Here is a 21,414-nt window from a genome sequence, read left to right on the forward strand (position 1 = left end):
TTGCCGAGAGAGTTCCTTCATCTTCTTTGCGTCTTGGCGCCCCTATTCCAGGGCACCACTGAGTTTTGCTGCTAGCTAGGTATTGATTACCAGTCCTCTTTGGAGGATTGGGTTGCCGCTGGAGAGCATACTCTCCCACTGTTCCGCAATGGGATTTTCTAGTTTTTGGAAAGCTTTGTTTGTATCGCATTCCCAAGTGTGGTTTGGATGGTTTGTGGGGTTTAACGTCCCAAAGCGACTTAGTCTATAAGAGACGCCGTAGTGGAGGGATCCGGAAATTTCGACCACCTGGAGCTCTTTAACGCGCACTGACATCTCACAGCACACGGGCGCCTTGCTTTTCGCCTCCACCGAAAAGCGGCCGCCGAGGTCGGGATTCGATCCCGCATCCTTGGCAACAGTAGTCGAGCCCCGTAACCACTGCGCCACCCCGGCGGGGCATTGCCAAGTGATGTGATATAGGGTGGATGTAGCAGCACACCATGGACAAACGTCCCTGTATTGTTTCGGGAACATTTTGCTCAAGATGTGTAAGTTAGGGAAGGTTCCAGTTTGCAGTTTCCGCCAGTAGACTGCTTCCTGTTAATTTAAGACGTTGTGGGGAGGAGTGTATTTTATTCTCGTCCCTTTATAATAATTTAGGATATCAGAATACATCGGGATTACCATCATGAAGATGTCTGGGTCGGCGTTGAGAAGCGCTCGGTTCGTACGCTCGCAAGCTACTTCGTCGGCACTTCGCTTACCCTCGATCTCGGTGTATCCCGGTATCCAGTGATAGGCTCGGACCTCAAGGAAATCACTAGGGCGTCGGCACGGAACTGCGCTGGCTACTGGGCAAACAAACCCTTGACAATTCTCACAGATTCGAGAGAGGCATGCCGTAACGTCATCAATCGCAGAATAGGCCGCAAAGCGCTCCAAATTCTAATTCGCGCGGGCCTACCTAGAGAGTCAATGACGCACACCATTTTTTGGGTACAGCAGACAGAATATAAGAGGACTTAGCAATAAAACCTGTCCCACGTTTTCAGTGCCTCACCTCTAGTATTCCTGGCCGCACGGCAGGAATGACGTCACCAACCGGGGATCCACTACGCAGCGAGCGAGTTCGACAGCCTGCTAGGGAACAAGTCCTAGCCCTATTCTGGTGCATGTCACCGACACGCTATGTACGAAAAGGCGCTCTAATAACCCAAAACCGATTTTTCAAAAATTGTTTCCCGTCTTAGTTGAAGTGCACCTTGTATAGCGGGACTGATCGACGCATCATAATAATGTGCAGTGCCGGACATAATAATATGAAACACGCCTCAGCTATAGTAACTTACCTCGCACGTTACCTAGCGAATATTAAGAGGCACATTATACATGCACATGCCGCCGTTGCGCTGGCGTATGGACCAAAATGAGCATGATATCTTTTCTGGGGAATGCTTATGAAGATTTAAAACACCAGAAGGATGATCCACAATATTATGGCCGCACCTCTACACTGACGGCCATTTAACCCGTCGCAACAGAAACGAGACAAAGAGGAGAAGAGTGCAACAACGGCACACAACTTACAGCTGGTTTAATGAAAAAACGAAAAGAAAAAAACGGAAGACCATATATATATATATATATATATATATATATATATATATATATATATATATATATATATATATATATATATATATATATACACTTGGTGGACGCACATGCGCAAAGTCAAATTTGATGCGAAAAATATAAAAACACAGATAACATCTGATATAACTGTTCTTCATGGTTCACCAACTCGCCCAGTCAGCCGTTCTTCTAAAGTAACCCGCCTTCGTTGTCAGGAATCGTATTTTGCTCTCATTTCGGCTGCAGTATACGTCCTTTTATAAGTGCCCAATTTGGCTACAGGTGCGAAATTCCTCTACCCTGTTTACCCTGTTAAATACAGAATATAAAATGTTGCCAGCTCAACAGTCGCGCAGTTAAGAAGGCTTTCGCAGCCCAGAGAGCCGGCAGAGCTATTTGCCGCAGTTAGACGGTGATGCTGCTTGACGGCTTCCTTCCCCCCTTTTTTTCTTCTTCTATAGTTTATGCAACAGGCGGTATCATCTAAAGCGAGAGGGTATGTCTGGTTTACAGCACCGGGTTGTAGTTATCGTTATTGGCTCTTTTCTCCGTGTTTTCTTTCTCCATCTATGTTCTTCTACAAGTTTTGTTTTGTTTGTTTGTTTGGAGGCTTCCGTACACTGCAACGTCGCTGATGTCTCTTTCGATAAGAGTACGGGTCACCCACAGCGAAGCTCAGTTAAACCGGCGCCGTTGCTGGGTTGCACTATGTGGAGTTAGATTCCTCGACCAGCTGCATAGCGGCACGAGTTGTTTTCAATCTCGGCTAGCACCGAGCGTTAGGCGTTTTGCACGCGAGAGCGCGCGCCTTGTTCTCTTCCTGTTCCGATTGGCGCATTTCGTACGCGCTTCGGATTGTGGTTCGTTACAGTTTTCCTCGCCGCCCGTTTCTGGTTGGCAATCGCAGCGGCTTATCTGCCTAGTTTAACCGGTAAGCGCTTTGAGCAAGCCGCCGCGCATTTCTTCTTAATTCGTAGCTCCTGCCTAACCTGAATTCCTGTCATTGACAAGTGGCGCTAATTTTGTCTTCCAAGGGCTCTCGGTCGTGGTCCTGCGTTTATACTGTGTAAACTGCGCTGTTCTGTACCTCCGGTTGTGACCGATAGATTTCGAAGCTGACTTCCGCACTCGTTACCGATGCGTTAAAACTGCTTCGACAAATTTCCGCATTTTTTTTTTTTGTATTGAAATACTGAACGGCAATTGTCGTAGCGCTCGGTAAATTCGACTCGCAGGGCCGTACCTTTGTTCACCATGGATATGAAAAGTCAGAGTGCTGATGCAATTTCCACAACCAGCTAGTCATGGGGTATGGCCTGATATCTGGGACTACCGCCGACAACGCACCCCCTCACCAGAACACATTTAGCCGCCCTGGTTTAGTAATTTTCCGCAACCCCCTAGTACGCCTCCTGAATTGTCTTAAACCTCATCTGCGAATCTACGAATTCACCCACGCCCTCAGTCCTCAGCGTCTGGGGAGCAACTTACCAAGGCGACGTGAGGCCTTTGCCGCAGTAGAGTTAGTCTATATACTAACTCTATGCGGCAGCAGATGATGCCAAGAATATTTTTCTCTGGACAGGTTGCTATTGGAAATCGGACATGGCAACATATAACGCTATACAGTGGGGCTAGTCTAGCAGTGCTGTTGGAGGAGCTGGTGGGAAATGGAAAGAACTGGCCTGTATTAAACGGGCTCAACTTCATTGGAGGGTAACGCAGCGAGCTATGTGCAGGAAAATTATAGAGGCGCTAAGAAAGCAAAGTGGGTCAGCGATAAAACCCTTCTTAATGGCATTCCAGTCGAAATAAAGAAGAAATGAGCATGGAAAGGACATTTAAGGCCGAGATAAGAAGTTCAGCGAGCAAATGAGTTTAGGAAATTTACGAGGATACGATGCTCTCAGCTTTCAGATCAAATAATGAAGATGTATGTTGCGGCCGTACAGCCAGCTTAGTCTTTCATGAAGAAGCTAGTATAACCGTTGTAAGGAAGTCTATTCACCATGTGTTTACCAGAGGCATTCAGAAACTTGAATTAAGAACAGCTGGGGACAAGCGTTAATGCATAGTACATATATTAATATGCGTTTTGCTAAGTAATATCCACAGGACGAATTGCAAACCATGATCAATGACCGAGACAGGCAAAGCAGAAGGCTGCCTCTAAAGATTGATAGGCAGTGGCTAAAGTAATGCTCGGCATTATCGGAGGGGAACCGCAGTTTTCGATGTTTAGCATGGCACTGGAAGTGGTAAAGGAATACAGATTACCAACTTCAGTTCACCAGTAACCCTCAAGAAAAGTTTATAACTACTGTATCTTACCGCGTTATGCACTTACGGGGTAGAAAGGTAAAGGATAACGAAATATTTTTTCCATTTAGGGACAACACAGCAATAAGAAAAAAACAAAAGCAAGCAGAAGAAAAAGGCATGCAATGGTGAGAAACTGCCAGAATGGGTCAGTGAAAAAAAAAAAAAAAACAGAAGAAAAAAACAGGCGACTTAAATATATACTAGCCGTAATTAAGAAGAAATGGGCAGGGAATGCAGCGCAGAGGCAAAATAAGCGATGACCGTTAAGGATAAGGGGCTGGACTCCAAGGAAAAGGAAGCGGTGCAGGTGACGGTAAAAAGTTAGTTGGACGGCTAATTGTAGAGATGTGGCAGAGTCCCCTGCCCTCCTCGTGGGGGTCGTCAGACTGATGATGAATTCTCCTGAACTTTAGATTAACCCATTTCTGACTTCGAGTAATTCATCAATTCGGTCTTGTCGCTATATCATCTGCTAGCCTTCCATGGTTAGCTGAGTCGGTAGAGCGACTTCCCCGGCAACGCGGTAATCCGGGGCTCGAACCTACCAGGACGAATTTTCAGCCACGAACTTCGCGGTTGAAAATTTCAAAGAAAACTGTGTAGACTTTCCTTGTGGCCGTACGACTGCGCTTATAGGTGGACACCAATGAATAATCACGCACTCCCTTATCACAAATTCGACTCAACATTGGGGATTCCCCTACATTTTGGAATAATGATCATTGCTGTATATATTGCATGCGCACGGGAACTCTTGGAATGCGAGTTTTTCGTATGGATGTCGACAAATTGTCGGCATGCCTTCCGTGGTCATATAGTGAGGGCTACCCACCACCTTGGCCATGACCCTATGGCTTTACGCTGCTTTTGTTAAGGCTAGAGATTGAGGGTTCGGTTCCCACCTTGACAGCTGCATAATGAAAATGGCCATGTACAATGATTATGTCGCCCCGCAAGGAAAGATCAACAAAACTCAAGTTCTCGAAATTAATTCGAAGCCCTATACTGCCTCTCTCGGAGCCCGCGTTAATTATCTGAGGCAATGTCTGCACTAACAAAGAGGAAACATATAAATATGATCGTTCTAGGTTTCTTAGTTCGCCTTCTTTCTTTTTCTTTTTTTCCCGTGTTTGATTTTTTCTACAATGAATAACTGCCGGCTAGCTTAGCTAGGAACTTCTCATCGTAGTCACTTTAGAACTTTAAAATATGTTAAAGATAAACTACTGTTTTTGTTTTGAAAGCGCGCCGACGCCAACAGTAACTCCTACAACCTCCAAGCAACACATGCGCAACAAAATTTTTCAATCGCCAGTTCTCCGAGGCGTGTCGCCTCGCACCTGTGCTCTCGCTCAAGCAATAAAATTCTCTTATGTTGCATTCGCCTTCGTGGCTTGGTCCCCTTTGTCGGATACCATTGTCTGAAGAGAAGACGACTGACTGCTCTTCTCTGCCCTCGTTCGCATATTTACGGACCTTCACGGCACAGCGATGCCTGGTGTTGTGGCTGCACCTGCGGTCGCTTGTATGACTTACACTGTGCTACTCGTTGTTGCAGGGAACGTCATTGTGTCCTCCCACTCGCGTGTCCTTACCTACAAGCAACGTGTGATAACGCAAGACCCATTTCTTTAGCGCGTCAAAGATCTCTGCGGAGTTAAGGAGACTACGAGAGGTCATGCCTGTTTGGGCAAGTTTCCGACTTTTTATGCATATTCGGGGGTCACGGGAACTCATTAAGGCTTCAGATACGATATGTAGTGGAAGGCTCGGCATTTGTTCTAACCACTTGCGAGTGTCATCAGATTCCGTGGACATCTTATATGGGTTCTTCCTCTGTCAAGGTGCTGCTGCCACGACCGTATTGAAACAAACGGGTGTTTTTTTTTTTCCACTGAGGTCTGTCAAAGTACTAATTTAGGCCGGTTGGTTATATATAATTAATGCCGTGGCCAACATAACTGAAACACTTCCGAGCATTTGGCATGAAGGTGACGGCCGTGATCAGAGCAAAACGAGCTCGCGGAATCTTGCGATCCATTGTCGCAGCTGCGATTGTACTCACTATGTTCTAAAAAAGGCTTCGCGATCAGGTTTTCAGGGGCGGCTCTGTTTGCATAGTGTATTTCTTTATCGAAAAAAAAAAAACAAACAAAACAAAAACTCGCATGACAGTTGTCATTGTGTAATCTGACATTCAGCAATAACTATTTTTGGGTGGAAAACGTTATTACTCTGCCATAGTTATTTTTTGACGCCTTTGGAAAATTCCACTTTATGGAAGCAGGCTGTGACCCGTAAGGTCTCTGTGTTCGCACCTTTTAGCGTGGCGGGCTGCAGCGACATTAAGCGTGACGTTACTGCTTGCAAACCAATCACTACGCTCCCATTACTCATTGCAACTATTTAGGGGGGGTACCGTTGCACGCTGGTCAATCAGCACGTCGCGGTGTTCCACCAACGCTGACGTCACATGACCGAAAACACGCCCTTAGCAATGATTGGTCGGGTAGGGAGTGTGGAAATGGGCGACCCTTTCTTAAATAGCTCACTACTAGGAGGGCGAAATGTGTGCTTCTTTGCGCGTACTTTGGCGGGAATGGTGCCTATATCACATCTAATGAGATCGCATTACTGTTTAATTTTCGGTACCTTAAGTTCTTATTTTACCGGCGCCTATAGGACAGAAACATGGAGGCTCGCGAAAAGGTATCGGTTGAATTTGAGGACAGTGCAGTAAACTATGGACTGGAAAATGGTAGACGCAGCGTTAAAAGGCAGGAAGCGTACACAGTGGGTACATTCCAGTCGAAATCAAGACGAGGAAATGGACATGGGCTGTACACATGTACATGTAAGATAACCGATGATCACTAGGGGCAACACATTGGAGTCCAAAAAGTGATGGAAAACTTATTAAAGGTCGGCAGAAAGTTAAGGGAGCAGATTTTATTAGGAAGTTTGTGCGGGTCAAGTGGATGAAGCTGGCACAGGGCCGGGTTAATTAAAGGGACATGAAAGAAGTCTTGACCCTGCCGTGTGCATAGCCCAGCTGATGACGATCTCGGGTTCCTATGCTTAATGACCTTCGACCATTGGCCCCACTAGACGGCTGTTCTGAATGACGATAACACGATCGGTTTTTCCTAAGCTCGACGCAGGAAAACTTCTCCCGCGTATATAATTAATTTATTTTATACATGGCGGCGATCATCAACGTACGAAGAAAAGAGGCGGCACAAGGAAAGAATCCCACTGTATTGTATGCCGGGCTGGGAGCGCCTCAAGACAGCGGTGCCGCTGCCTAAACACCACACAGCAGAAGCTGCTACGCTGCGTCTGTTTTAATGGCTCCATCAGACCGTAACGATCTCACCACGCGCGCATAGTGGTCGGTCGACTGCCGAAGAATGCTTGGCCCTCACGTTTCCCGCACAGGTGGCGGAGTGCGCGGTCGCAGGGATTAGCGGCATGACCCAGTTTCGACCGGAAGGCACCGTTGACCCGGTCAGGGACCCCGTATAAAGAAGGAACGTCTCCGCCACCGCGTGTGACGTTACAGCGGCCTCCGAGTTTGACCCGCGCGCTTCTTCCCACAGGCGGCACCCCCCACTGCTATCGCCACGGGTGAAGCAGGTGTTGCCCTCCATCCTTCTCTCCGTCCTTGTCTTCCTTGGAGCGCCGTTTTTATAACTGCTGGTCATACATGAATGTATGGCCGTTCCACTTGCACCTTGTTCGTTACCGCATTTTCCAGTGTTGAGTTTGGTTTGGTTTGGTAACTTTATTTCCAACAGTAGGGGTCCTGGAGGACACTCGGCTAGGCGCCAGGTGTAGAGGGCAGCTCCCACGTCTGCACAGAGAGCCCGAAGCTCTCCGCCGCCGCGCAGCCTCCTGGACAGCCCGAAGCTGATCGTGTAGTGAAGCACGTTTTAACACTTTGTCCCAATGTTCCTTGTTCTTGGCGTAGGCGTCGCTCGATTCACAACCGCACAGCATATGGTTTAATCTACACGGTCACTGCACCGTTCACACACGTTGTCCGTCGTAGTCTGGGTCGATGTGCTTCATGCGCCAGGGGTTGGGGTATGAGTTCGTTTGGAGCAAGCGTAACGTGACTGATTGGCTGCGGGTTGATTTCTTATCCGGGAGGGGAAATGCTCGTCTGCCTAGATAAAAGTGTTTAGTGAGCTCGTTGTACGTGAATAATTGATCTCTGTACTCGATATGGGGAGTATCAGGGGAAACCGGAGTGTAGAGTTCGCTTTTCCTTTTTATTTCTTGCAGAGCAGTCACGGGTATGGTTATCAGATATGTTTAACGTCCAGGAGCAGCCATTTCACTTTTAAAGTGTACCTTTATTTCATGTGCACTGACACTAACTGCATACGAGCTTGGCTTCGCTTCCATTGAAGAGTGGCCTCCGTGGCCGGGATTCGAGTTTATATAATTTTGTTTCATTTTGAATTGTTTCTGCTGTCGAAAATCGGTGTTTCTTGCCTTGGTTACTGTGTACTAGAAGTGCTACTTGACATTTCATTTTAGCTCAGGTTACGTGGCTTGTTTGTTATTTTTTCTCTCCTCATTGCTGTCACTTCTTCTCTTGCATGTTCCTGCTTAGGATATTTCAACGCATACTGTGGTTTTCAGACATTATACTTTGTCACCGCTGCCTGTCGGCCCGCCCTTCAAGCCCACTGCGGCTTTGGCAGACCAATAATGTAATGCTGGTTAAAACTCTCTAATAAAGTTTATTATTATTATTATTATTATTATTATTATTATTATTATTATTATTATTATTATTATTATTATTATTATTATTATTATTATTATTATTATTATTATTATTATTCCCTGGTCAGCGAAAAAAGGTTGGAAATCGAGTTGCATGCGTTCTGATGGCCGCGAGCCTTGGACATTTTATAGTAATGCCTTCTGGTACGATCAGAGCATGCGTCCCGACAGTCATAATTGGTCGAAAGGGCATGACGTCAGAGCCACAGTACATCGCGCGGGAATCGCAAACGCCACACAACGCTCATGTCAAGCGGGATGTCACGCATGGAATACTGGAATGGAATACTGGAATGGGATGTCACGCATGGAAAATTTTATGACTAAACCATGACATGAAAAGCGAGGAATTTGGGAGAGGGCTTCGCCCTGCTGTTGGTATTGGTTTACACCGGCTGATGATGATGATGTGTGTGAATTGTGAAGGTCGCTGCTTGTCACAAATGATTTTACTTTTATAAAGTATAGTTGCTTCCGCCTAAATAAAATTCAAAATTAGTTGACTCCTGTTTTATGGCTTCAACGTTCTCTGTTCATAAGCGACGTCCGCAGTATTGAATGAGCATCCTGGGTCGATTTCTAAATGCGGAAGCTCCCCATAGGACCACAGGCCGCTATCGCGTTCCCCTAACTGTGGGTCCTCTTAACTGCTCACAGTTTTCCTTAGTTACCAAACCAATTATACGCATTATTTCATGCCTTGTGTATAGAATGCACTGGCAGAAAAATTTAAGATATAAGAAAGAGCGGTAGGAGCACGTTGGAACGGCGTCTTGTACAAAGCGCATCCGGAAAAACGTAGATTGGGAGGGAGCGGGAAACAAACGCAAATCACGCATCGCAAAACGCGGTATACTTTGTGGAAGGGCTCCTAGGTTGGCCGGCGTGTATTCAAGTGGCAGTGCGGGCTTGCTGAGCTACGGAACCTGCTCTCCGCATTTTTGACAGCGGGTTCTTTTGGATGCAATCTTGCTGACAGAACGGTGCCCGCTCGCCTTCGCTCGCATGGCCGACGTGTTTGGTCGTCCTCGCCAAATATTCTAGGCGCTTTTCCTGATAAGTGGGTCGCGGTGGCTGGCGCGGAGGCGCGGGGGCCGTGGCTTTGGAAAGCACATTGCAAAAGAGGGGGGGGTGTCGGTCGATCGGTCGGTCGCTGGCACCGCCGACTCGGTGCCAGCGGCCAGAAATGGGCCGATAGGCAAATAGCCTGCAAGCAGCGGTGCAGTGCCTGGTTATATGGACACTCGCTATTTTGCTCTTTTGCCAGCGTTAGTCCTTTAATCTGTTTACGTTATAACTTGCAGAAGTTGCGTTTGCTCGCACAGACAAGCTTGCTTGCTTTTGCTTTCTTTCTTTCTTTCTTTCTTTCTTTCTTTCTTTCTTTCTTTCTTTCTTTCTTTCTTTCTTTCTTTCTTTCTTTCTTTCTTTCTTTCTTTCTTTCTTTCTTTCTTGCTTTCTGAAGTCTTTCTGCGCGAAGATAACTGAGAGAGGGAACGCTCAAGAGTCCATACGAGTCATCGGCTTTCATGCTGAACAAGTTCGCAATATCTCTGAAAACGAAGTTGCGCTTCAAAAAGCAACTTTGTTTCGCATTATGCAGGAGGACGGCATTCTAGGGCAGCATTTGACTGCAGCGATAAGTTTCCTCGTGCGGCAATATAATTGTGCGCCCAATGTTAAATAATTCCGCAGAAGTACTGCTTTAGAGCGATAGCTCTACTCCCCATGCAAAAGCCACTAATCAATTCTGTCCCTGCGTTGACGTTGGTTTCACCTTGTGCAACCTAGCATAGCAACATGTCTGTTCCCTGTCCTTTAAGCGACTTTTTGAGCATAACGTACCCACGCTCAAACGAGGAAAAAGAAAAAGAAAAGACGTCGGGGCCGAGCATATTCGACCCCAAGTATTTCTTGCGGGAAGCGAGCGAGTACATATCGCCGAAACCGACCACCGCGCGTTTTACTGCCACTCTTGTTGTTTACCGATTAAGACATGAAGTCGTCGTCTTCATCAAATTCTAAACACAAAGCTAAACCACGAGTCATCTGGGCTAAACACATGCTTTCGCAGGTCTAGTCGATTTAACACTGCGTCAGAATACTACCACTTTTTATAGCGCAGCTCGATAGTTTTGCCGCGCCGGCTATGTTGTCAATGTAAACGAGCGAGAGTCAAGATCCACGAGATAATTTATCAGAGCAGGAAGGAGAGCCACCAGCGAGCGCGGCTCTTCTTCATCTGACAAAATATCTGGCTTGTGAGAAAAATAGAGGGCGTTGTAACTGTGCATACAAGCATACATGCATATACATAAATGCATACGCGCACTGTGACGCACATACACACACACACATACATACATACATACATACATACATACATACATACATACATACATACATACATACATACATACATACATACATACATACGTACATACGTACATACGTACATACATACATACATACATACATACATACATACATACATACATACATACATACATACATACATACATACGTACATACGTACATACGTACATACGTACATACATATGTACATATGTACAGTCGTGAGCAAAAGTATACAACACTCGGCCAGTAACAGAACTCGGGAAAACTGCGTAAAAATGCCGCCTAGCGACAGCGCAAGAGAAAGCTACAGTGACACATGCATGCGGATAAAATGGTGCACTGCCACTATTGTTCCGATCTCAGATCATCATCATCATCATCATCATCATCATCATCATCAGCCTGACTATACCCACTGCAGGGCGAAGGCCTCTCCCATATTTCTCCACTCAACCCGGTTCAGTGCTAGCTGCATCTACTTGACCCCTGCGAACTTCTTAACCTCATCCGCCCACCTAAGTTTCTGCCGCCCCCTGCTACGCTTTCCTTCCCTTGGAATCCAGTTTGTTACCCTAAGCGACCATCGGTTAACCTCTATTCGCACTACATGTCCTGCCCATGCCCATTTCTTCTTCTTAATTTCCACTAGAATGCCGGTAACCTGAGTTATCTCTCTGACCCACTCTGCACGCTTCCTATCTCTTAATGTTACCCCTACCATTTTTCGTTCCTTAGCCCTCTGGGTTGTCCTTAACTTAAGTAGAACTCTCTTGGTTAGCCTCCACGTTTCAGCCCCATAGGTGAGTACAGGTAAGATGCAACTGTTATATACGCGATACCAGTAAACTGCTACTCATAATCTGTGAGTGTTTGCCAAATGCGCTCCATCCCATTCTTATTCTTTTCGTTATTTCCTTTTCATGGTCTGGATCTGCGGTTACTACCTGTCCTAAGTAGATGCCTACTAATTCCAGTACTTTCGCTACCTAATGTAAACTGGTGTTCCTTCCCGAGGCTGCTGAACATTACCTTAATCTTCTGCATATTGATTTTCAAGCTTACCTTTCTACTTTTCCTGTCTAGGTCATCAATCATCTTTTGCAGTTCATCACCCGAGTTGCTTCCCCCGATTTTGAGTTCATCCCCCTGATCTCAGATAGCTGTTGCTAGATGAAGTTGGCATGCAGTTTTCGCGAGCTCCGCCACCGGATGTGTGTTGTATACCCCTTTTGCTCACGAGTGTACGTACAAGCATCTCACAAATTATTTCCCTCGGTCACAGAGCAAGAAAAATGCTTTCTTGCTCCGTGGCCTCGGTAGACCGAAAAAAACTCCTAAATATCCACTCTCCACTTTCGCTTTACGGAGTATCGTAATCGTCCTTAATTTTTTTTTTTTTTGTCTTCTTTTTCTGCTCTTTCGTTCAGTCTCTAAGTAAATGCAGGGCCAAGAGCCAAAGATGGGTGAAGCCTACAGCGTCCTCCTTTTCCCATGGATGCAGCACTGTGTAAGCTTCTGTATCTGGGTTCATCGGCCCCACTCCGACACGTATGAAGGGTTTGATCGATCTGCTACACGTTCACGACTTCATCTTCCATCATGGCCGACACGTTGTACTGTGCATCCTCTGGGCTAGGAGGATTTAGGTCTAGTTATTTTCCCTTTTTCTGGGGGTATACGCTGCGCAAATGGGACGGATGAGTACCGAGGTAATGCAAACCAAAATGCGACTTTTTCTTTTATCACCCCTGCTTCGCCACGTGTCGTCTTCTCGTCCCCGCTACTCTCTCTGTCTCTCTGTCACACTCACACACACACACGCGCGCACGCACGCACACGCACACGCGCACACACACACTGTTTTTTCACGCTGAGACCAGACGAATGCGTGGAGAGCTGGTTACCTAGACTTAGAAACTCCTATTTGGTTTGCAGTCTTTTTCGTTCTCTCTTTTGTTTTTCGCGTGGTGCTTCAGTGCCTTTGCCAATTTTTCGCGCTGCTGTCACGGCCCGTTCAGCGATTCCACCACGATTATAGCAACCTGCAATCAGGGACAAGTACTGATGAATCAATACAGTTGTGTCTCGTTAATACGCACACTTTGGTTTCCGCCAAAGCTGTCATAAAGCGAGTCGTCCGTAATAACGTATCGGAATTTAGAAAAAAATTGCGAAGGATAAGGTCTGCTTTATATCATAATGTAGGCCAATGAAGTTGGCATTAGGAGTTACAAGAACATTATCCGAGTCATACTTATGCTTCAAATGCGATACAATTGAAGATATTTTGGTGCAGTTGCATATTGTTCTCAATGGCGTTTCATTATTAAATTACTTGACTTCTACATTTCAACTCTCACGAACTCCTGCTACGCATCAGTATTCAGACGGCTGAAAGTTGCTGAATCCAACTTTCTACAAGGTGCAAACAGCTGGCAATCTAATTAAAGTGAATTCATGCAACACAAAAAATCGTGACGTGCATCGACTGCGTATCTTCGCAGTATAAAATATGAAACCACACACGAAACGGGCAATCAGTCACTCGGCACTACGTTCACGTGGTTCCTGTAAGAAAATCTAGAAGAGACGTTATCTTTGAAGCAGCGTAACGATTATGTTTTCATGACTGTCCATATTAACGCGACAGAAATACATGGGCCCTAATGGTATCTGGGCATTTTCTCCTTATCCGTTGTCCGAATAGCGAGTTTCCATAATAATGAGATGTAAATGCATGAAAAAGTTTGGTCCCCAGAAAAACTGTCCATATTTCGAGTCGTCCATATTAACGGGAGTCGTATTAACGAGGCACCTCGTATTCATTTGGCGATAGGTATTTTTGGCTTCCTTCATGGGGGAAAAGGAGCCTTTTTCTCTCTGGTTTCTTACCGTCTTGGCTCACTCGTTATATGGCTAAGATATAATCTTAAGTACAAGGGCGTGCAGAACTTGCGTTCTTTCTCTGCTATGGCCGTTTCGGACGACCCAGCTATTTCCAGCGCCGAAGCCGCAAAACATGATTATGTAAAAGCCGTTCTCCCTATTTACCTGGGTAAGAAGAGAGTGTCGCATTTGGAGGGGAAAGCGCAGTGCACGGCGTTTTCAATATGCAGAGCCGTGCAGCAACTGACCTGTTTCATGCCCTCGATATCCATTACGCTGTGTACTTAGGGTAACGAGGAAAGAATTTCGCGGAAGCGTTTCTCGTTTATTTCGCTCTGATGCCTTAATCTACGGGACTGGCAGATATCCGAAGTTGTTTCGGTAACCTAGGTTGATTTTCCTTAGATAGAATAAAGTTAAAGTTAAATTGGTTCACAGGAAGGGAAAGGCGCAGTAACTGTCACACTTGCTCTGTGGACACCCGAACCGCGCCGTAGGGGAAGGGAGGAAGGTGGGAATGAAAGTGGAAAGATAGAAAGAGGAGCCGTAGTGGAGGGCTACGGAATAATTTCGACCACCTGGGGATCTTTAACGTGCGCTGACATCGCACAGCACACGGACGCCACTTCGTTTCGCCTCCATCGAAACGCAGCCGCCGCGGTCGGGTTCGAACCCGGGAACTCCGGCACAGTGGTCGGGCGTCTTACCACTGCACCACCCCGGCGGGGCAATGGACTGAAAGGTGTTTGGGCTTGAATATAACGCTGCCGGCTCAAGCCGCGTTGCTGTGGGTTAGGTTACGGCGGCTGTAATCAGCGCTGGTTTACTTGTTTCGTAGTTTAAATTTACATAGCATAAACGGGTATAGGCATCCAGCTCCCAGTTATTCGTATCTTCGTACCTCCCGCCGCTACCGCCACATGCTGGTTATCTACGCCTTTGACCGGACGCGAGCTCTCTCAGATCGTAAACGCTGCCGGCGCCCTTGATGGCGATCAACGGTCGATCGCGAAGGGGTCTACAGCCTCGTCAGCGCTTGCGAGGGTACCTACAAGGGCGATAGCTCTGGCTTTCGACTAATTAAATGCGTAGTGAGATTAGAAAAAGAAAATGTGACCTGCTCTTTTTGACCTGATACTCAATTCGCTCACCGACCACGCCCAGCGACACAACTCTGTTGTTTGTTCTATGCGGTTCGTTCTCCGTCCAACAGTGACACAAAAGAAGGATGAGGTCATTCTAATTGACTAAGTTCGAGCCAAACGGTTGTTACTGGCTGACCGAGGTCTGTCTCTCCTCGCTTTATACGGCAGGCCTCACCTGTAGCCACTGACTCGTTATTTTGCCTTAGTGGCTGTAACATGCAAGGTCGTTTGTCTGTCGATCCAGCAACGATTTTTGCGTATGCTCTGCTGCGATTAATGGTGCGTCAGCATGATCGCGTTGCGCGGGGACACGTGCAAGTGAAGGCAAGCAGGCCTGCCTGTTTTTTGTCAAGTGTGCACGTGTACAACCTGAACGTAGCGTCACCGGTCGGGAAGGACGAATTGGTCGAAGCGACGCTTGAGGGCACGCCTATTCAAATTTCGGTTGATAGTTTTCGGGAAATCGCACTCTAGCTGTCAGGGTCATTGTGGTGGGCGATTCGGCGATAGCTGATTCGGATGGTTAACTACACGGAGAATCTTTTTCACGGCCTATATTTTGCAAAGTTTTATACGTGGCACGATAGACGTAATACGGACTACCCGCGTTGCTTTGTGCAAAGGATTTTGGTAAGCCTGCCCATGGCCACCCTGTTCTGCGGCTGTTGGTCATTGTAACTTCCGAGGGCTCCAAAACGGGTTCGAATTACGGGGAGAAATTTAGTGTCGTCTTGTTGTACGCTTCCATGCTCTGAATGAACTGAAAGTTCGAATTAACAGAGTTTGAATTATTGATGTTCAACTGTTCTTGTGCTTGTGAATAAATGTTTTAGCTTTGTGATGGTGTCCCCCAGATATACTTGACTATGATGGGTGCTGTAAACTACAAGGTGCCGAATTAATTTAGACCGCCGGGGGTTCTTTAACACGCGCTGACATCGCCCAACACATGGGTGCCTTTTGCGTTTTACCTCCATAGCGCTACCGGCGCGGATCGAAGGCAGCTTAATTAGTGCTTTGACCACGTGCATGTATAATGAGCAGAACATGTTGGTCTAGTGGGCGCAATCTTTAAGACGGGTTTCGCGCGCGCGCGCGCCTTTGTTTGTTTGTGTTTGTGTGTGTGTGTGTGTGTGTGTGTGTGTGTGCGTGTGCGTGTGCGTGTGCGTGTGCGTGTGCGTGTGTGTGTTTGTGTGTGTGTGTGTGTGTGTGTGTGTGTGTGTGTGTGTGTGTGTGTGTGTGTGTGTGTGTGTGTGTGTGTGCGTGCGTGCGTGCGTGCGTGCGTTTACCATGCTCGATGGAAACGTCAATGATGCGCCGATTGCTGAACGCATTCCCCCGCCACGCATGCATTCTGAAACAATGTTCCTGAATTTTTGAACATATATGATAATGAGCACATGCTTCAAACACGTGTTGCGTTCAGGTAATATGCACGCGTGCATGTAAGCATGCATGCGTTGAGTGTACACATATGCTGCTTAGTGCATGTGCACTCGACACTTCCTCCTGAACGCCTGCTCCTGAACAAACGCTGCGTTGAGTTCTTAGATGAGCAGATACCAGAACGCGTGCATTCGTTGAGTGCCTTCGCTGCCCAATGCATGCGTACTGAACATTTGCTCAAGTGAATTCAGCTAGCACAGACCGGGTCAAATGGAAGGGTATGAGAGAAGCCGTTGCCGTGCAGTGCGTATAGTCAGGCTGCTGCCGATGATGATGCTTTGCTCCAGAGCTTGTAACCTTGAACGGATGCCACAGCTCTGCTCCGGGAATGCGTTCAGCTCTTCGCTTCCTCTTGCCAAGTTTTACACAACGAGCAACGAGAGCTCGACGGAAATGTTGCTGGCGTCGCTTTTTGAATTTTATGACGAGGCACCACGATCGAGTCGCGAACGTGTTTGGCGCGACAATGCAACGTGACCTTTCCCTGTAGTGACGCTTTTGTGCGACGATCGCGCATACCTCCGCAGTTGCCACACCACGCAACCGGTCTGCATTGGCTGTCAGAGCCAATGTCATCTAGGTCGCAGGGGTTTTTCCCCTCTGTACGGGAAACCTGAACACAGCTGTGTGAGCGCGTGGCTTTTTCTGAGTTACCGGCTGTATTGTCAAGTCCGCCACGCGCGTCGTTCGGTGTTAGCGCGAGTCTCACCTGTTTCTTTTAAGACGAAAGCCTTTAATGGTTCATGCTATAGTGTCTAGGCACTATAGCTCATGCTGTCGTGGACAAAGTGTGTCCCGCTTTTGCGGCGCTCTGATTGGTCAAGGCGGGATGCGTTCTTGCCATCTGCAACCCCACACTTGAATGCGCGCCAAGGAACGCCACGCGACCGGAGCGATGGTGTACCTTCCAAACTCGCACTTGCCGGAGAAAGTGTGATAGATACTGCCCCTTTCCTTTCCTGTAAACCAATTATAATTATATGTAGCACTGCAACTAACGCCGATAAAAGACAATGAGAGGCAAATGATAGGAGAGAAAGGGTAGCTTTCGCCATTCTCCTCTTAAGAGACATCTAAGAGACCCTCTAATTTTTTTCTCCTTTCCTTTTTTCTTCTACTTGCGCAGGTTTCTGGCGTCGAGACTTGAAAAACAATGCCCGGAAGTGGACGTGGTCTACAACATGCGCGTGCATCGCTTGCCGGTGACGCAGTTGTACAGCTCTAGCCGAGGCTTTCTGGCCATGACCTGACGTCGTGTTGTCGCTGTACCGGGAGCAGGTAACTACGAATTGTATCTGTGAATCAAAGCCGATGGTAGTTTAGTATAAAATGTACTCCGCCGTTCAAATGAAAAAAGAATGTTGCATTTAATAGGGGCGACCGCCATGCTTTCAATCGCGCATTCGCTTTTTTGGACTGAACTTTCCAACAGCTGTGCACTCTTGCCGTACATTTCTCCTGGTATTGCAGCGTTGCTGTGTTCGACGGTACCATGAGTGTACGACTTTTCCCGTGTATTGTAATTTCCAAGTCTCCTCTGTCGCAACTGTAAAAAAAAAAAAAAAAAAAAAAAAAAAAAAAAAAGTGAGAGATTCTCGTGGCGATAACGTCGCCTAAGGAGTTGAGGCAAAATAAGCACAATGTTCATCGCGATTTAACACCGGCGACGTTTTATAGAATCTTTGTGCCCACAAAAGCGGTTTCTGTCACATTTAGGGGCCTTAATCCAGTTGCTTTATTCCCTCTGAAGAACATGTGAACGACCGCCTCATCGAAGCCTTAATATCTGTTGCAAGCGTTCTTTGTCAGTATCGGTGGCCTCTAGGTAGGGTGCATGTTTTGTGATGACATATATGCAGTGTTGGCGGCGCTTGGTCGGTTATATACGACACCAAGCCACACGTTTTCTTTTCTGTACGTTTTCGGTGATGCACTTGCGAACACGCTCCTCGTTTGTGCCGAACATCTGTCGATAGGTTGCAGTTCGACCTTGACAGATAATACGACATTAAAAAGGACGAAGAAGAAAACTGACAGCATTGCTGGTTCCAACCAATCATAAACCAAAATATTTTTTTCCCCTCCGACAAGCAAGTTCCGTAGAAGCATTGATTTAGAGCGGCAACCTTGAAAGACGAAGGTGCTGTGCCTGCCTAACTGCTTTGGCGAAATGTCCTTTGTTTAAGGCGAGGCCGCTGACGATAAGGTGCAGTCTCCTTAAGAAAGCAGATTGTGCGCACCTTTTTCTTTTTTCTTTTTTTCTTTCTTTTTTTTTTTTGCAATTCCCTTTTCTATCAGCAATGTGTAGGTTTTACGACCACCTGAGCTGGTCGTAGTTCAGTGCTTCCGATGACAATGATTAACCGGAGTTGAAGCCCGGCTTACATTCACAGCGCAGAATATGATTTTTATTTTAAAATTGCTCATTGCCTCTGTTTTATTCCGAGATCATTATGAGGAGAGGATGAAATTATAAGCGAACATTTTAGTGTATGAGGAGGTAACGGTGAAATTTGTGCCTTCATTCTGCATTCCAATTTGAAATGTCGCGGACAAAAGTATTGGCAATACATTTTGAAACATTAAATGAAATTGCTACTTTTGTGATTTGAAGGTACGTTACACAACCCATGCCGTTACCTCAGTTAATTATAATATCGCTATATAGGCTCAAGTGCCCAAGAGGCGTCTGTAGCAAGCAGTGCAATAGTTGTACGTCCGTGAGCTATTATTCGGGGCTCTTGAAATTTCTCTTTTTTTCTCTGATTTACATCGATGTGTTACTCTTGTTTTTTTCTTTCCCCCTTGCCCGCAGGTGCTGGGAAGGTGCAAACTACCATGAAGGTTATCATGTTTCGCCAGAAGAACCTCAAGTACTTCTACTTCGTTGCTGCCATCTTCTCCCTGAGCCTTGTCCTCTTGTCTCTCATGAAGATAAACTTAAGCGATGACGATGCTCTGCAGACGGCCTTGCCATTCGCCGACAGCGCGTCAGCGGGGACGCCCTACAAGATCCTCATCTGGGATGTCGGCAAGCGCATGTCCAGAAGATTTCTCCGATCCTTTGGTGACGCAAACAAGGACCCTTTCGCCTTCTGCAGCGTTCGGAACTGCGTGCTGGAGACGTCCAACGACAAAATCGGAGAGGCCGACGCCGTCATGTTCCACCTGCATCTAACCAAGGGACCCGGTACGCTTCCTAAGTTCCGGAAGCCGCATCAGTTCTGGATATTCTTCACGGACGAGTCGCCACTGCACACGTTCCTACTCACAAGGCGCTACAATATGAGCCACTACAACGGTATCTTCAACCTCAGCATGACGTACCGCAGCGACTCGGACGTTCCCGTGCCTTACGGCAGGACTGTCCAGTTGTCCGAGCCGCCTCTTGGGAGCGCAGCGACACTGCGCAACTTCTCGGCCGCGAAGACCAAGCTTGTCGCCATCTTGAGCAGCAACTGCGGTGGACCGAACAAGCGTTGGCCGTACATTCGAGAACTGTCCAAGCACGTCGCCGTGGACGTGTACGGTGGATGTGGCACCAAGGTCTGTCCTGGTCACTTTACGCGCGACTGTGACGTCACGAAGCAGTACAAGTTTTACTTGGCCTTCGAGAACAGCAATTGCCGTGAGTACATAACGGAGAAGCTCTGGTGGAATGCCTACGAAAAGGAGATAGTGCCTGTCGTTATGGGAGCATCCAAAGAAGAATATTCCAGGTTAGCGCCACCACACTCATTCATCCATGTGGAAGACTTCACGTCTCCAGAAGACTTGGCCAGGTACTTGGTCTACCTGGACACCAATGCGAGCGCCTATAACGAGTACTTTGCGTGGAAGACCAAGTACCAGGTTCGCAACGAGCACGGTTACTTTGGTTCCCCGTCGCTGCATTTGTGCAGGATGTGCGAAGCAGTGAATCGTTTCCAAGGAACTTCGAAGGTCTACAATAACCTCGAGAGCTTCTGGAATCCCAGGACAGACTGCCGGCCTCCTGTTTGGGACCCTACTTATGAAAAGTGATATTTTGTGCTTTTATTTGTGCTAGGTTTTTAAAAGACGTTGCTTTTTCTCGAACGTGCCCTCAAGACACCGCGCGGCGGAAAGCTAGCCACGCGACAAAACTCTGGTGCGCCGTCAGGTCGTGTCGGCTTAAGGCGACATGACCCTGTCGGCACTGTCGTACGTGTACGACAGTCTTCAGCCCGGATGTGCTGACAGTGAGCGGTGTGGCTTCGGGCGCTAGTGGTGGTTCGTGGTGTGCGTCGTTCAGAGTTGCTGTTCCTGTTAAATAGTGGTTCTAGTCAGTGCCACACATACACAAGGTCACCGGCAGAAAAACCTTGCCTCGTTGCGCAATTTTCGAAACACATTTGTTTCTGGACGAATCTTAGTGTGTCTTAGGCCAATAACCAATTTGCGCAATGAACAATGATTTCCAGTAGGTTAAGAACGTCTGCTGTAAAGTGTGGTACCCACAACCGTTCATTAAAGATATTCTTGCTTCGTGTTTTTGACACTTGTATTCATCGAGACTCTCTGTACCCACTGCCGACAGCAGATATGGCATTTTTAGAGCGAATGCTGCCCTTCACTACCAAAGCCACATAAGCCGAGCGATCTTCGAAGCCTGGCCTTAACCTAACCTTGTGAGCATAGCGTATCAATCAATGAATCAAGTTTATTTTGTATGAGCAACAGCGTGTTTGAAACCAAAAGCGTAGTGGTGTGTACCCATCTTTTGGCGGGAACTGCAATATTCATTCTTCCAACAACACGTGTATAATGGTTTTGTGTGTCCATAACTCTCACTGTTGTGCTTTTTAGCGGCTACTAACATTTCAGT

General features: G+C 47.0%; 1 protein-coding gene across 3 annotated transcripts in view; it reads left to right on the forward strand.

The window, feature by feature from the left end:
• The window catches only part of LOC146172704 (4-galactosyl-N-acetylglucosaminide 3-alpha-L-fucosyltransferase FUT6-like), a 58,589-nt gene extending 37,509 nt beyond the window's left edge, over positions 1-21,080 (forward strand). For all 3 annotated transcript variants that reach the window (XM_084584503.1, XM_084584505.1, XM_084584504.1), the window contains exons 2-3: positions 17,695-17,846; positions 19,384-21,080. In XM_084584503.1, the coding sequence (XP_084440629.1) occupies positions 19,407-20,591 (1,185 nt within the window). In that variant the 5' untranslated portion in view covers positions 17,695-17,846; positions 19,384-19,406 and the 3' untranslated portion in view covers positions 20,592-21,080. The remainder of the gene's footprint in view (positions 1-17,694; positions 17,847-19,383) is intronic.
• The last annotated feature ends 334 nt before the right edge of the window (positions 21,081-21,414 follow it).

The sequence above is a fragment of the Amblyomma maculatum genome, chromosome 11 (genome assembly GCF_055883805.1).
Source record: "Amblyomma maculatum isolate TAMU_Amacu chromosome 11, ASM5588380v1, whole genome shotgun sequence".
Lineage (NCBI taxonomy): Eukaryota > Metazoa > Arthropoda > Arachnida > Ixodida > Ixodidae > Amblyomma > Amblyomma maculatum.